General features: G+C 31.5%; 1 protein-coding gene across 1 annotated transcript in view; it reads right to left on the bottom strand.

Annotated features, from left to right (window-relative positions):
* The window catches only part of EPS8 (epidermal growth factor receptor pathway substrate 8), a 230,289-nt gene that overhangs the window by 70,545 nt on the left and 141,306 nt on the right, over positions 1-18,438 (bottom strand). Inside the window, exons 5-11 of the mRNA XM_052000226.1 lie at positions 14,844-14,911; positions 13,221-13,382; positions 10,359-10,508; positions 7,489-7,571; positions 4,751-4,887; positions 1,702-1,781; positions 202-328 (exon numbers count right to left, since the gene is read on the bottom strand). Coding sequence (XP_051856186.1) covers positions 202-328; positions 1,702-1,781; positions 4,751-4,887; positions 7,489-7,571; positions 10,359-10,508; positions 13,221-13,382; positions 14,844-14,911 — 807 coding nt within the window. The remainder of the gene's footprint in view (positions 1-201; positions 329-1,701; positions 1,782-4,750; positions 4,888-7,488; positions 7,572-10,358; positions 10,509-13,220; positions 13,383-14,843; positions 14,912-18,438) is intronic.

Below are 18,438 nucleotides of genomic sequence, written 5' to 3'. Positions count from 1 at the left end.
CTCCTAATTAGAAACTATGCAAGTGCAAATGTGCACTCTTTGCAGCATCCATCCCAATCCATTCCTATTATATCTGGGATCCCAATGAGACTAACAACCATTTTCTTGAATAGTTTTTCCCTAGGTTATGATGGAACTGCAGAATTTGTTCCAATTTGGAATTCTTACTGAATTTTAAAAACGGAATAAAATCCAACTTACCACCTGGGCCTTTCTTTTTACTTTTCTTAGTCTTTTTCCTTTTAGAAAGCTCAGAAAATGCTTCAGCTGCTTTTTGAAGTTTGGTGATAAAAAATTCAATGTCATCCAAAATATGATTTAAGATTTGCTAAAACATGAGAAGAAAAGAATTTAAATAATATTATGATTGCTATACATATTGAGTCATTAAAGAAAAATTAAGAACTTGACAAAATTTTATTTGCAGAAATTTAAGATTACCATGAGAAGTAGGAAAGAGAACTGAATAAATATTCCAGTGGCTGAAATGTAATATCATATTTTTCCTATTTCCAAATGCTATCATGAAAACGTTTTATAATGACTACTCAAATTATTAAACATTTATCCAATTAACTCTAATGTAATATATAAATGTATTTAGTTACATACATACACATATACACATACAAGATTAAATTACTTGCTTTAATATTGGTGTGTTTTCTTAATAAGTATTACCATAAAAAGTATATATAGTATTATTTTTGGAATGAAGGAGATATACAATTTTATGACAATTTGACTGATATGCCCACAATAATGGAGGCATTGCAGAGTTTCCATGTAAAAAAATTATTTAATGATACATTAATATTTCAAATGTTTGAGAATTATCACAAATTGATTTAGTTGTCAGAAAAAGTCTACAATTTGTTTTTCTTCCATATATATGTAATAGGTTTTAATATTTAATTAGAAAATTACAAACTTTCTATTGCTAAATTTAAAGATATTTTTACACATATGAAACAGAGAATACACTGCACTAATACAAAACACTGTTGCAACTTCACACATTTAGATTGTGGTAAAAGACCTTCTAATACTAAATTATACCATTAGAAATTATATGTTCATATTTCAGGAATTCTACAATTACTTTTCAATAAGGGTTACATTAAAGGTCATACTAAAAGCAAATCCAAACTTGTTTTGGTACTTAGATTATCAAAATTATAATTTACAAAGTAGAGAATAAGAGAAGCCAGATATTAACACTATCAATCTAAATTTCTCACAGATTGCTATCATATGAACTACTTAGTATTTAATGCTCATTTACTGTAGCAAGATACAGTCATAAAAATAAAAGAAAAAAAGTATAGTATAATGGATAGGAAACTGGCTTTGAAGTCAGGAAGACTTGAGTTCAAGAATTGCCACTAAAATGTTTAATTGGTGACCACAAGAACATCTATTAACCTCACAGTGCCCTAAGCACATCTCTAAAACCAACGATTATGCATGAATTATTGATGGATATTGATGGAGGAAGATTCCACAGCAGGAATCATCATATACAATAAAATCAAAGGGCCAAAATAACAAACAGAGATAAACAGAGATAAAGAACAACTTTAACATAGATTACCAGTCTAAAAGAAGAATACTTTCCTATTTATGAAATTATTATTTAAAAATGTTTTCTTTTAAATCATCTTCAAAACCAATATCCCAAAGTTTATAGTTTTTACTTACAACATCCCTGTCAATCCTGGCTGCCATCATCTCAGCTGTTTCTTCAGGTTCATAATGCCTGGGTTTTTCAGGCATTACTACTAGAGAAAATAAATAAATAAACAAAAAGCCTCAGTCAAGAGTCCAGGAAGTACCAATCCATGTAAATAAAAATGAAAACAGACAAGCAGAAGAAGTCATCTGGAAACTGCAGAACTTCTATTAGACATCTATAATTCTCAGTCACTAAATATATTCCAATTCAAGGATTAGCGCTCATTCTTTGCCTCCCTACATACCCATCCCTTTTTTTTTCTTCCTGCTTAATCTGCAGCTAAACAGTTAGGTATGGGGTTGATGAGCCCTAGATTGAGAGTCAGGAAAACCTGAGTTTAAATCCTGCTTCATATCTTATTAGCTATGTGACCCTGGTAAATCACTTAGTCTCTGCCTTAGTTTCCTCATATACAAAATGTAAATAATTAGCCACTTTACAAGGTTGTTGTTTCCACTAAGGAAAAGGCATCAAGATTTATGTAGGACGACCCATATGAGCTGAATCTTGAAAGAAGCTCAGAATGCTAAAAAGGCATTCAGAGAGAGCTGAAAAGGGAGCAAGTTCTAGCCATGGCAAAGATAGCCTATGGAAAGATAGGAAGGATAGAGAGGAAAGTTTGGCCAACACTCACATAACTTTTAGCCATTTTGGCTGAAATCTGGGTATGGGAAGGGGATTTATGTGGAATCAATTTGGAAAGGTAAGCTGAAGCCACTTTACCTAGAAGGAATAGGGTATTCCTAAAGTTCCTGAAAAGAAGAGTGAGCTGGTCAGAATTGTGCTTTAGTAAGATCATTTTGCTATCTAGTTAGAGAATGGATTAGAGAGGAAAGAGACTAGAAACACAGAGCCCAAACAGGAAACAGTACAATGGTCCAGGTGAAAGGTGATGAGGGTGTGAACAAAGTTGGTAAGAATGAATAGAATGAAGGGAATGGATATGTTGTAGGGAGATTTAATAAAATTTAGAAACTGATTTATTGAGGATGATACCAAAATTGTTATTTTATGTGATATGAAAAATTACAGAGTTAAGGAGTAAGGTAATGATGTTTGTCCTTGAAAATTTTAATTTGTATGTTGAAAAATTATCCATGCATATGTTTTGAAAATAAAAGGCTTTAATTTTAAAACAGAAAAAGAAAAGTTTAATTTGAAAAATCAATGGGGTTCCCTCTTGGGAATAGGTAATTGATGATTACAAAAATGGAGCTCAAGAAGTGAGCCAAGGAGTATATATCTAGATCTGGGAGTTATCAACACACAAGTGGTAATTGAATCCATAGAAATGGATGACATTACTGAGAGGATATATATACTTTATGGTGAATTGAAAACTGTAATGGTTGAGCATTGCTGGGATATTAACTTATCTGTCCTTTATTATATGCTTTTACATGAATTTTTCTTACATCTTTACAGGTTTATTTTAAATTCTAAAAATGTAAAAGGGCTATTCTTTCTTTAAGAAAAACAAGAGCACAAAATCCCTCCAGAAAACACATACACACAAACCAGAAAATATTCCGAGCAACTATTTAAACAGATTTTATAAAAAATTGCCAAGTTTAAGGGAACATCAAGTATGCTTGCCAGAAATGTTCATAACTGCTGAAAATAGTAACTGTCAAAAAATTAAGAAGAGTAATTTGTATGTCTTATTTTATTTTTAAAAGCAGTTACACTAAAGAGCTGCTATTTTCATGTGTTTAGTTGTAGAATTTAAATAAGCAACCTCTTAAATATTTAAAAAATCCCCAAAGTGAAACACAATTGAATGTAAACTTTAGTTTTACATATAACATATCAAATCATTCTCCATTCCATTGTTATTCAATATGACATGTCATATTGTTTTATTTTAGAGTTGTAAATTCCACTGAATATAATTGAATAACATAATTAAAAGCGATATGGCACAGTAGAAAAGGAATAAAGTGGGAATCAAAAGAACTCAGCTTAGTCCCAACTCTAACATTTGCTAGCTTTGGCAAGTCCCTCAGTTCTTTTGGATCTTAACTGCCTCATCTGTTAAATGAGGGGGTTGTTTTTTTTTCCTAAAGTCCTTTCCAGCGCTAATGAATTCTAGTGATTCCAAGTACAACAGTAAGTAGTGAATACTATGGCTTACTTCCTTTTAATAATACAAACTAGTGGAACCAAATGGTTAGTTATCTATCCTCAATTCTAGTACCATTCCTGCATCTTTTATCAGATCATAGTATTGTAGATATAGAGCTGGAAAGGACCTAGAAGTAATCTAGTCCAAAACCTTAATTTGCTATCAAAGAAAATTTTCAGTGTAGTCAGAACTATTTATTCTGAAGCTAATACAGGAGTTATGATGATGATAAGTGGAATAGAGAGTGAAGCAATTTCTCTGAATATACTTTTGTACTCTAAAGTTTACCATTTGGATAGTCCTCTAATGGCTATTTGCCAGTGAAATAAAATTTCTTCTTTTCACTGCACCATCAAATTTATCATTTGGGACACTGTAATTGAGGAATATAAAAGGCTACTTGTATTAAAACACAATGGAGAACAATTTGTAGAGAAGGCACTCAATAGATAAGAGTGTCATAAGTGGAGTCAAGGAAGCTCATCCTCTTGAGTTCAAATCTAACCTCACACAATTACAAACTTTGTGACCCTGGGCAAATCACTGAGCCCTGCTTGCCTTAGTTTCCTCATCTGCAAAATGAAAAGAAAATGGCAAATCACTCTAGTATATTTGCCTAGAAGACCCCAAAATGGGGTCAACAAAGAGTCAAGTATGACTGAAAAATGATTAAATGAACTCCAAAACCCTCTAGTCTCCTGGCATCAAATTCCTATTTTATTTCTTTTGTTTTCAAGTATCTATTGTCTTTAAACAATGAATCAATTTCAGCATTTGAAAGCTGAGGACTATTTATTAGCCAGATATTTACAGAGTTCTATTAGCTAAGCAACAACCATTTGCCCAATTAGAGTTAGCATTCAGTAAAAGCAGTTCACACAAATACTTACTTTCTCCTTGATCAGCTGCCCACGCTGACCAGGCTGCCACACGACTTCTAACATCTACCTGTGTAACGGTCCCTGGAGGAACAGGGGCAGGAGCTCTTGGTGGAGGAGGAATACTGCTGTCAGATTTTGCAATCATCCTTTAAAAAAAGCAGAACAAATAAACCCTTTATCATCTGTTTAGAGAACTCAGCAATTCTTTGAAAAGAGTATCATTTCCTCAACTTGAAAATTACTATTGTCAGGCAATTACATTTTTTGCTTAACTATTTTTTTTGTTGTTGTTGTTACAAGGAAGGGTTGACAAGAGGAAGGAGTGACAGATTTTAAGTTCATCAGGAGATGACTGTGGAATAAAAAACAAAATGTATCAATAAAGCTAAAAAGAAGAAAAGAGAAAATTAACTTTATCAAGGTCAAAATAGATCTTGTTTCTGTTCCAACTTAATGAAATCATTCTTAACCTTGGGTCCATGAATTCTGAAAAATATTTTGATGAATATTTCAATATAATTGTTTTCCTTTGTAATCTTCCAAATGTTATTTTTATGCATTTAAGAATATTGTTCTGAGAAGGTATCCACAGATTTTAACAGACTGACCAAAAGGTCCACGATATAAAGGTTAAATACCTTGACATAATTGATATAATTTCCTGCACCACTGAAAAATCTTAATTCAGGCCAGAAACAAATCAATTCTTCACTTAATAATCATATCATATATATGTGTATGTGTACACACATATATGAATGTATGATCCTTGTAATTCTAATATGCTATGACTTGATGATATGCAATATTCCAGATTATATCTAGAATATTATTATTCAATTCTTATGATGCAAGCTTGCTTAGAAAAAACCAACTAGATGGTCAAAATTCTGAAACTAATTTCATAGAAGAAAACTGAATGATCTGAAAGAAGAAAACTTTGTGAAGGGGAGGAGGCAAGGTTATCATTGTCAATATACATTTATTATGTAGCTAGCCTTCTTCAATTATTTGAGGAGCTATCATTTGGGAAAGGAACTAGACTTACTGGGTAGAATTTTCAAGTGACCAACCTTGTGAGGCAATAAATTCTCTGTGATAAATAATATTCAAACAGATGTAGAAAGACCATCTGTCATGAATGCTAAGGATACTGCAAAGGGAATTCCTACAAAGAAAAGGAAATTTTACTCAACAATTTCAAAGGTTTTTTCTAACTTTTAGATTCTATGATACTGAATAACCCAGGCAATAGAATTCAAGACGGCCATAGTAATTCATAATTTAGAAATAATTTATTTGTAACTGGCCTAAATGGTCTACATGGCCAGGATGGATCTCCAGTAGGATTCTGGCATGGTTCCGTGCCAACTGAAGTAGGGACAGCCTTATAAGCATTCTTGTTCACCCTTGCTGGCACCTTTGACATTAAACAGTGACTCGACTTTACCAGAGGAAAGATACAATGGTAGATGTTTAACATAGTTTATAGGTCTGGGTTATCGAACAGATACCCCTCATTGTTGAGCAGGCACTTTGAAGTGCAAAACACCTCCTTTAATCTAGCTGAGCAGACCCTTCTATGCCAGCTCGAGGCCCTAAGACTGAGGGAAGGAAGGAAAGGCCAGTCCTTTGTCCATTTCAATACTATAAACAAAAAATATATTAACAAATTTGTTAAAATGTAACATGTAACATTGAAAACAAATCTTCAAATTTGAAGTTATTTTTTATAACTCAATTTTAAGCTTCAAATTTTCTTCCTCTTCCAACCAATTAATAGGCAAGAAAAATGAAACTCATTACAAATATGTTTAGAAAAGCAAAATAAATTTCCAAATCAGCCATTTTCCAATAAAAAAGGCAAGAAAAAGAAACAGGAGAAAACATGTTTCTATCTTATTCTAAATTCATCAGCTGTCTTTCTATATGTCCCATGTTTTAAGTCTTTTGAAATTGTGTTTGGTCAGTATGCTGATTAATTCCAAAGATAAACTTTACAATTATTTGTGATTCCTGTAAAAATTGTTCTACTTCTGATCACTTCACTTTCCATTTATTCATACAAGTCTTCCCCAAATTTTCTAAAACCACCTATGTCATCATTTCTTACAGAATAACAGTATTCTATCATATTCATATATTATAACTTTTTCAGCTATTTCTCAATTGATGGATATCCCTCCAATTTCCAATTTTTTGTTATCACAAAAAGATGTGCTATAAATATTTTTCGATGCTTTGGTCCTTTTCCTCTTTCTTTGATCTCCTTGGGGTATACAACTACAAGCAGTATTTCTGGATCAAGAATCTGTACAGTTTAATAAGAATGTGGGGGCATAATTCTAAACTTCTTTCTAGGATAATCAGACTAATTCAACAATGTGCATTAGTGTACCTATTTTCTCACAACCACTCCAGCATTTATGATTTTCTTTTTTGTTCTTAGTCTATCTGATAAGCTCAGAGTTGTTTTAATTTGCATTTTTCTAATTATTAGTAACAGAGTATTTTATCTTACTTAGCTATTTATAATTCTGATTTCTTCCTCTGAAACTACCTATTCCTATCCTTTAACCATTTATCATTTGAGGGATGCCTCTTATTCTAACAAATTTGGCCTGGTTCTCTTGCTATAAAGATTTTTTAAAGTTGTATGCTTATCCTCTACTTTTGGTTAAATCTGAAAGTTTTAAGGAGATATGTTTTAACCTCAATTAATACTTGATATTGTTTTATATATTTACCTTAGTGCCTCAGGCCGTCTTTTCTGCTTTCCTCCTTTACTGTCACTGATTGCACTTTCAATATCTTCACCAATGAGATTCGCCTAAAATGATAAAAGCAAAAATTACCTGGAAGATTTTTTTCTATGTTAATTGATTGTTTAAAAGCTTAGCATGAAATAGTTTGGTAGAGTAAATAGAGTGTTGGACCAGTCAAGAAGCCCAGGGTACAAATCCCATACTTAATAGTTATTGCATGAAGTGTCATTACTACTCTACTACTAAGTCACAAAATAATCTCTTTTAAGACAAATGTCCCTTTCAAACATGGACTATATTCTGGTACCACATCCCAACTAGTCTCATTAGACATTTGAATAATTATGGATCTTTCTCCCACATGATGAACTTTCTAAATATATAATGTGTTTTTGTTCCAATGTATTGTTCTTGAACTGAGTCGCTATTAAAATGTTTCTCTCTTACATGTATAATGACATTTTTTTGGCCAGTCTCCATCATCAAGATCCCACTGAAAGATAGACTACATTCTTTTATAATATTTATTTCATATAACTACATTTAAAAATAAATTACAGTGCAATACTAGAATCTTAGAATTTTGGAGCTAGAGGTATTGAAATTCATCTCTGTCTAATGTAATTCTCAGGTAGACATAGCAAATATAATAACTATATCAATAGTATCAGTAATAAAAATTATTATAACTAGCATTTATATAGTTCTCTAAGTTTGCAAAGTAGTTTACAAATAATATGTCATTTTAGCCTTATTTAGGAAATTCCTAACAAAGAAAAGGAAGTTGGACTCAATGATTTTAAAGGTCCTTTCCGTCTCTAAGATTCTATGATCCAATAAATAAAAAAAATATTGACAAATTTGGAGGAAGTGAAAAGTCTGTAATTTCAAAGCAACCTTGATATTATATACATGTTAAAACTTCACTTTCCATATGATTTCCTAGAACTAGAGGAGGAGTGCAATAAGAATTTACTGCTGTGTTATATATACCCAACAGAAGTGCTGCCGATTTTTAGGATTCCATGTGAGATTTAATATTCCTTTTTTTTTTCTTATTATGATTTGTGACATCTTTAAGATTCAGAGAGTTGTTAACAGTATAAACTCACAAATTTGGCACTTGATACAAGCACCATAAAACCATTATCAGAATGACTAGTTGAGTTAAATGGAAGGAGACTTTTTGACTTAGGGTCCTATAGGCAGGAGGCAGAAACCAAGGGAGGCAATAAGCAGAGGCCAGGACAGCCAGAGAAAAGAAAATGTTACCTTTACAATTTAGTTCTTATGTTTAACTAAGTGCTAAGCTCATTTCTTTCTACCTGCTAAAAGAAGCCCAAATTGTATGAGGGTACTTTAAATTTTGGCATCTCCAAGTTCTCCCATGCTCATTATGGTTCAAATTGCTAAATATACAAAGTGGAATGAGGAAGTATCTACAAAATTTATATAATAGCCCAGTCAAATGGCTGTGACAAGTCAGTGTGCTAGCCAGTTTGACTGTTACAAACAACATTATATCCTTTATCATAAGTACTAAAATCTGACAATCCTGCTCAATAACCTTTGGAATCCAGTATATCAGCTGAATATCTTCATAAACATCTGATTTGATCTGACATTTTATCTCCTGTGAAGCAGCTATAGTTCAATATAATCATGGAATATCTGTTGCTTTAACATATCCAATTATTGCATAATTTAAATGTGTACTGCCAGTCTCAAAAAGTACTAACTACCAACCAGTCAATGAATATATGCAAATTAGTTGAATGCCAAGGGTCTCTTCAAAATGACTTTGTAATAAACCCTTCTATAATTTCATTAATTTGAATGTCTAAAGAAAATTATATTCATGTGATCAAATTGAATCTATGGGGTCTCTAACTTTAGAGAATTTCAGTAAGAGAAAAGGCAAATGAATTTCCAGAAAACTATAAAAGTGTCTTGACCAAGAAGCAATCAGTACAAAATGGCCCAATGAAGGTATCAGAAAAACACATCATTCAGGGAATTCCATTCATAAGATAAAGATGCTCAAGGTGAAAGACACCTTCTAACTTTCTAAGAGACATCAATAAATTTTAATCATCATTTGGAAATTCTAGAATATAGAATATGATCCCTCTGACAACAGTCTATTTGAGCAGGTAACTATGCTCATATATAACTTGAGGATTACAAATTCTAAGCAATTTAGTCATGTCATGTAATTAACCAGTCAACTCTTCAATGATATCCTGGGAAATGTTCCAAGTGTTTCACTGCAATAGACTATGCTATTTGATTAGTGCTTAACAGAACTGAACTTCGTGACTAATTTATAAAGCAAGATTGAAAAAATCCTATTTATTACAAATTTAGGATACTTGGAAAATGTTTAACATCTTGTCACCTAATATATTCTAATGGATCTACATCCCATACAATTAATCTCTCCCCTCAAATGGATTTTTTCTTAAAATAAATTTAATTCTTTCCCCATTTATATCTGATATTTCTCTTCATGATCATGCTAGAAAGTTTTGAGAAAGGAAAAGCTAGTTTGTTTTCACAATATGATCAGAAAAAATGTAAAAATATATTTAGAAGAATTGCCCATGTTTAACCTATGTTGGATTACTTGCTGTCTTGGGGAGGGGAGGAAAGGAAGAAAGATTGAAAAAATTGGAACACAAGATTTTGCAAGGATAAATGTTAAAAAATATCTTTGCATGTATTTTGAAAATAAAAAGTTATTATTAAAGAAAAAACAATATGATTAGGAAGATGAGATCCTCCCCTTATAGAATCAGTAGAAATCTGTTCAATTCTAGCCCTCTAGAGAAAATTCTTCAATAATTTTTTACCTTAATCTCATCACACTGGAAAAGATGAAGATCTGGTTTGCTCTGAGCTGGTTCTTTGCATATTAAAGCAAGAATTGAATCATAGTTGCATGCATTCATCATGGCTTGACAGTGCTGGATTGTGTTTAAAGGGAAATTCTCCAGTTCATTCTATAGATTAAAGGAAAACGTAAATTAACTATAATTATATTTCTATAATCATCCTGCATTGTATTTATATAATCAATGTTTTACATATTTACTAAGAACCTGTTAAGTACCAGGCACTATTCTAAGTGTTGGAGATACAAATACAAAAATAACACATTATTTGCCCTCAAGAATCTAGAACTTGAAAGCAACTCAATCACCCAGTGTAATTCCTTCACTTTACAGATAACTAAACAGAGGCCATGAGAATATAAGTGACTGGCCCAAAGTCACACAGAAAGAAAATGACAGAGCCAGGATTCAAACCCAGTCTATGATTTCAAGTGTATCAGTCTTTCTACCCTTTCCATCCATCACTGATTTATTTCTAAACTGCTATAGGTCTCTGGAATTTTCTATTCTAAAAAATGGACAACTTTATTGTTGTTGTTATTCAATCATTTTAGTTTGTCTCCAACTCTTCATGACCATATTGGAGTTTTTTTTTTGGCAAAAATGCTGGAATGATTTGCTCTTTTCTTTTCTAGCTCATTTTTTACAGATTGGAAACTGAGGCAGAGTTAAGTGACTTGTCCAGAGTCACATAGCTGATTAGTGTCTGAAGTCTGATTCATGCTCAAGGAAGATGAGTCTTCCTGACTTTAGTCCCAGCACTCTATCCACTGCTTCACCTATCTGGCAACAACTTACTTAGTCATTTTAAATTGCGTAAATCACTCTTACTATGAACTCTGGCAAATGATTTAATGCTAAAAATTGACTGATACTAAGGAAACAGCCTAAAAAGAAAAAAATGTGGAGTGGGGTAGGAAAATGAAGAGACAGGGAAAGGAATGTACATGAAGAGAAACAGATTATATTTTTAATTAACCGAGAGAAAATGAACTTTGGAATGCTTATTTTCTGAAGATATAGAACTGCTGATAATATAGAAAAAGGCCAGCTACACTAGAATCTTTCCTTCTTTCTCCCTTCTTTTCTACCTTTAGCCCCTTTGCTTTTTATTTTTTTCTCTCTCTCTTCCACTCCCTGCCCCCATCCTATCTCTATCTCCATTTTTTTGTGTGTCTAACATAATCTCTCTTCTGTCTCTATCTCTGTTATCTCTGTCTCTCTCTTTCTCCCTCCCTTGCTCCTTTCCTCCCTCATTCTCTTTTTAATAAACATATAATAAATGTGACATCTTGTTCTCAGAATACTCAATCATTTGTACTATTTTGAGAATAAAGCTGGAACTATGCCAGTTTGGAAAGAACTATAAATACACTCCCACAATGTTAGTCTACTCAATGAAATCAAATAATACTGTCATTAAGACAAATCTATATTTTACAAGAAATACATTGAGGATGAATTGCTCTTCAAAAAGCAAGGTTAAAAAAACTGAGATTATAAGAGTTTTTTATATTATTTCCAAGTAGGAAGTACACAAAAACTTTTAAAAGCTGAATAAATAACCCAGCTATTTCTTAAAGCTTTTCATCATCATTCTGTTAGCAAGTAACCTATTGCATTTATCAAAAAACAAGTGAGATAACTTTATCCTATACACTGGCATCTAGTACATACATGTGCATTTATATATAAAAGAGCTACATGTGAATTTGAGATTTTATTGAAATATATGAAAACTCTTTTTTAAGTATCACTTGAAAATTTAATAATAAGCAATACTGAGAATTATAACAATACATAAAATTAATTTAATTCATAAATGTTTCTTATTCATGCCCTGGTACATAATTTTGCTCATGATAAAATAAAAATTATGACAGTAAGAATATTCTTGTAAAAGAAAAAGAAAAGGAAAAAAAAGAGTACCAATGAACAATTAAAAAAATAAACAAGATAGTAGAATAGACTTCAAAAGGGAAACAGACATGTAGGATAGTGATGAAACTACCATTTTAAATTTGAATTATATATGTGTGTATGTGTTTAGATATATAAAGGACTCAAGATTTATACAGAGGAATGTACATAAAGAGGGTAAGTTTTATATACCATCTTTTTTGTTTTTCATTGTGAATTAAAATGTTTACATTTATTGATACCTCATAAGAAAAAATTCTTAAAGCAAAACAAAAATAAAAACCTAATATTAGGGCATATTGTTTTAGTACACAAGATTTCTTCATCTCTTATTTCAAAGAACAGAAAATAAAAAGTTCTTTGCCTATGTTAGCTAGTTAGTCAATAAACATTTAAATAAACTCATAAAATACTAGTTACTCTACTAAGTGCTAGAGATGAAAAGAAAAGCTAAAAACATTCCTTGCTCTTAAAAGAGCTCACAATTTAATGAGAAATAGAAGATCCAACCAATGACCTACAATCAATAAACAAAATGAATAGGACATTTTTTAAAAGTGAAAGTACTAGAAATAAAAGGGATTAGAAAAGACTTCTAAAAACAGGTGGGATAGTAGGTGAAACTTGGAAGTCAGAGAATTTAAGAGACAGAGATGGGGAGAAAGGGCATGATGCATGAGGGACAAAAAAGAATTTACTCTCAAGAAAAATTTACTTTAAAAACAAAGCAGACATTTAAAATAATTACATTTGACTAAAAAATTCCTTTTTATGAGTTCTCTTCCATTGTTTGAATTACTAAATCTTTCATTTATTGAATTATCTTCAATTCCATAATAAATTTGACCTGAGTTTTCAAAGGATTTAGATAATGACAAGGTTGCAATTTACAAAATTTACCTTTGTCTCCAAATCAATCAGACTCACAGCTCTGTCATCAACTTGGAGAATCATATCCTGCGTCCAAACTTTGCCCTTGGCATCAAGCAATTTCAGTTTTCTTATTCCATCTTCTACTGTTATCATAGCCTCTTTCCGATCCAGTACAAAAGTAGTCAGATGCTGTTGATTGGAACATAAATTTTAAAAACATGAGACACGACATAACATTGTCATTTTTAAAAACAAATTGATAAGTTAATTACACTAGAGAAATATATAAAAATACAGTACAGTTCTGGCTCTATTATTTTAATTCTTACTAATCTGGTATCTTTTGCACCATTGTCTATCAAAAGGCAAACAATAGGATCTATTTCTTGGGAAAACTATGGTTCAATAGTGTTTTAATTAAGGGAAAATGATTCAACCTATTATATTTCTAATGCTAAGCAATAATATACCACACTGTAATAAAGATTTACTATATGGATATCACATTTAAACAAACATGAATTTCAATTTCTTTGTTTTTAAGAATCAGTACCTTGTCTTCTTTCAAACATATCTTTTGGGGAGTTGATTTATGATTTCATTGTTTTGGGCAACTAGCAATTATGGAACTTTCCTACAACAATGCAGATAGCAACTTTTCTTAACTTTTAAGTTTTCATGGGGCAAACAGAAGGAGAATTACTTGTCCATATTCACAATTACAGAAGTAGCTAGGTTGCACAGTGTATAGAACATCAGCCCTGAAGTCATGAGGACCTGAGTTCAAATCTGACCTCAGACACTTAACACTTCCTAGCTATGTGACTCTGGGCAAGTCACTTAACCTCAATTGCCTCAGTAAAAAACAAAACAAAAGAACATATTCACAATGACATTAGATATTAAATATTAGTACTTGTACCTTCATCTTTTTCCATTATACCAGGGCTGTCTCTCTACAATTATTAAATTCCATCACTACAGTTCAATTCAATTCAATGACAACAAGAACTTTATTTTATAGCTTTCACAATATGGATTACTATCAACTGGGATATATGAGAATATCAGCTTCAGTCAGTGTCTGTGATAAAATCTTTTAATTTCTGAACAATCAACAGAAGGTACTTGCAAAAGATTAGTGAAAATTCTTCCAGCATTTAAGTTAAGAATATGAACCTAAAATGTTAACATTTGAGCTTTTGTAGAAAAAATTAAATAAGTCACATTTCCTTTTTAATACTTTAATACTTTTTAAGTATTTTCTACTATAAGTAAAGGGAATCTAAATAGGATTTAATTAATAACTCCTTATCCCCCCCAAAAAAAAAGTTTCAAAGAGCTCAGTTAAATCATCAAATTACAAAATGAAAGCAGTTAACTAAATAGAGCAAGCAGAAATGGCTTGGGAGCACATCTAAAAATAAAACACCTGCACCTGAAGAAACTACTATTGGTTCAATTTCAAAATATATTCTATAATGCAAAAGTATAAAGAAGGTTAGATTGTATAATATACAGAACGAGGCTGGGAGTGATTGTGGATTTATAATTTGTTTTCATTCTTCATTAAAATACATTGGATATCCCAGATATTTTCATATGTCAAGAAAAACGATAATATAGAGTGAAGGAAGAAAAACATCTTACTTCAACACGATACTGAGTTGTATCTGACATGCTACTGACGCTGTCTCTGGCATAATTCTTTCGTTGTTCTGAAAGAAATGAAAAAGACATTATTCACTCTCAGTCTATGATTCACATCACAAGATCATCTCTAAAACAAGTCTGCTTCACACAGAAATACAATAGATGACAAGTCACCATTGTATTTGTGTAGCTGAAGGCACGTGTTATTTACATAAAATCTTGGAGCCACAAAAGAGCAACTAAGTGTACTGTATAAGACTATTATAACAGTTCAGTATTCAACAGGTTAATGATATTTGAAAGGGTACCAAAAAATTTAGTCTAAATAAAGCAAAATTTCTTAAAAGGATACAGGTTGGTTTGACATTTCTTATAATTTTATGATAAAATCACTAATGAACTAGGGAGAACTGAAAATGTCATATATGTTACATGAATTAAACAAAATTATCACTTTCTTTTTTTAAAAAGCACTACAAAACATTGCTTTGTAAAATTCAACATATGGGTTGGGTTAGAAAAGTTTAAAATCTAATTAGATTGCTGCATCTCATTAAATATTCAATTTATACACAAGGATAGTAAAAGTAAGGTCAGCTAAGAAAATTCAGAAAACCAGAAAAGTGGAAAATAATCATTCTAAGCTATTTAAAAAGCAAATAGGCATCTCTCGTTCTCTGTCATATAATGCTGCAAAATCAAAAATGTCATTCAAAAATATAAAAGTACTATGGAGATATTTAGTATCATTTACATATTAATAACAAATGACATAATGATTGGTAACTATATTTAATGGCCATATTTCTCATGTTTAAATTGACTAATTTATAATATTCTTCCTAAATCTTCAAAACATTTTTCCACATATATATTACAATATGATTATAGGCAAGAATATAGGAAGAATATCATATGCTTTTTATTTTTAGTTGATAACTTTGATGACATTGATGGTGGTGGTGGCTAACATTCATATAGTGCCAATTTTGTGTCAAGTACTGTATGTGTGCTTTACAAATTTTGTCTCATTTGATCCTCACAACAACCCTGTGAGGTAGGTACAGTCATCAACCCCATTTTACAGATGAGGAAACTGGGGTAATAAAAGGTTAAGTGACCTGTCCATGACTACACTCCTAAGTGTCTGGTGCTGCATTTGAAACAGGTTTTCCTAACTCCTGGCCCCTGTGCTCTGTGCACTATGGTACCACCTAGTTGCACCAGAGAGAAGAGACAAGAGACCTTTCTATCTTTTCTCTTTTAAAATGAGATATCTGCAAAGTGTCTTTTAGATCTTGAAAGTGTTATATAAATGCTAGCTATGATAATTAATAATAATAAAAGAAATAAAAAATAGTAAAAGAAATCAAAAAGTTGTCTAGTATAAAAATGATAAAAGTGACATAAAATGATAAAAAATAGAAGAAATGTTTACAATGAAAAAATAAAGACAAGGGTTTTTTTGTTTTTTGTTTTTTGTTTTTTTCACTATTAAGAACAGATAAGGTGCAGTGGATAGAGCACCAACCCTGGAGTCAGGAGGACCTGAGTTCAAATCCAACCTGAGACACTTAACACTTATCAGCTGTGTGACCTTGGGCAAATTACATACCCCCAATTAGCTCTCCAAAATAGCACCCCCCCAAAAAAGAGCAGATGAAAGGATCACAGATTTAGAATTATTAAGCACTTCAGAGGTCATATTCAACTCACTTATTCTACAGAGGAACTAAAGCTTATGGCAATTAAAGACCAAATATGCCCAACGCTACAATTATGAAAGTAGTAGGGGGCAAGATTTGAATTTAGATCTTTTGACTCCAACTCTAGCTCCAAATTGGAGTCCAAATTTTGACTCCAACTACTAGCAACTGACTTAGGCTTTGCAATTATTTTTTCAAAAACAAAAAAGAATTCCCTTTTATCTTTGCAAATTATAAGGTACATTTAGGATGAAACTTTTTTATTTAAATTCCACAAATCTGAGATTCTGTGCACAGATATACTCAATGATTGGCTTGAAAAGAATTATTTATTTTATTTTTGCTTTTGCAGCATAGCAAATGCTTGTAAGATCAGACACACCACAAAGTTCAGTGTTTGCTACCTTTCTTTTTTTGTTTGGATGATGATCTGAAGAAGTATAATCCATCTTGCCCTGATGAAACAAGGTAATTAAAAAGAAATGCCTGTTCAAGTTCTGAAATTTATTATTTTCATTCCAAAATGTCACAGTACATTATATAATTAGGTCCCATTTATTGAATAAAAGATAGCTCAGATTTGTTCTGATTTTAATTTAGGTTCCATTATGAGACTTTACTCACTAAAATTTCATTATGAAGGAGAAATGTTAAAATCCTCTGCTTGAAATATTGTCTCGTTATCCAGGAACTCTTGTGATAAATGACCTTGACAACTATCTCAGGATCAACTGGGCAACTATCCTGGTGATGCATTAGACCATTCTTGTTACTCTCAACAATATTCAATCAGGACATTGTCAGGATGTGGCAGCCTCAAGATGTTCAGCTTTTTAAATATGTCTTACACATATATGATTACAGAATACAATAAACAGAAAGTTAGGGATAGGAGTACATTTTGTTTTTACATTTCCCATCATATTGCAACAGTAATTCTGAATTATTTCATTCTATATGTCTCCACATGAAGCTCAAGCTATACTAACATTCAATACAAATTTCATAATTCAGTGAAATATATACTTCACAGAAAAAAAATGAAAGATTCGCTATTTGATAATGATCAAATAACAATATTGATAATCACTACCTAATATTCCAGATGATCATTTAATGTGGACTTTTTCTAAGCTTACTTTCTTAGTCTACATAAAATGCTAGATTTAAGTCAGGAAGTCCTGAGTTTTAATGCTACTTCCAACACTTACTACAGCAACATATATGAATGTTAACAAATCATTTGACCACTGTATTCATCAGGTTCCACATCTGTTAAAAATATCTATAATTCCTACCTCACTTATTTTACTCAAATGAGTAAAGCTATCCAAAGCAATTTGCAAATTTTAAAATGCTATAGAAATGCCAATTATTGTTGTTGTTATTGTCATTATTATTTTTGTGATTTATCCATATACAAAATAGGAAGATCTGGGAAGGCAGGATACAATAACAAGGTTTATAAAAACAGGCAAAAAATAATTTGCTGTTACATTAATAATCTTTAAAAATAGGATCTGTTTTTCCATTTATTGTGATTCTAGAAACAAGTGCAATTTAATCTTAAAATACAAAGCAACATTTAAGGAGGTAATACCTGAACTCCTGACAGGCTCTTGCAAAAATGAAAAAATTTAAAAAGGGGATTTCTCTTTCAGTAGAACTATGAGAATATACCATTAATATAATTTATAAATATCAATGATGCACCTGTTCTGAGAATCCCCACCAAAAGAATTCGAACAATAGTAAAGCTTCAACAAAGCTTCTTGACACAATTAAAACTCCAATCCTAGAAGACCCCTTTTACTTTCTCTGCTATTTGTTAGACTTTATTGACTCACAAAATACTTGTTTCAGCTGATAAGTCTCTTCTAAACTTT

The sequence above is a fragment of the Antechinus flavipes genome, chromosome 5, assembly GCF_016432865.1.
Source record: "Antechinus flavipes isolate AdamAnt ecotype Samford, QLD, Australia chromosome 5, AdamAnt_v2, whole genome shotgun sequence".
Lineage (NCBI taxonomy): Eukaryota > Metazoa > Chordata > Mammalia > Dasyuromorphia > Dasyuridae > Antechinus > Antechinus flavipes.
This window is presented reverse-complemented; position numbering and strand designations above follow the sequence as displayed.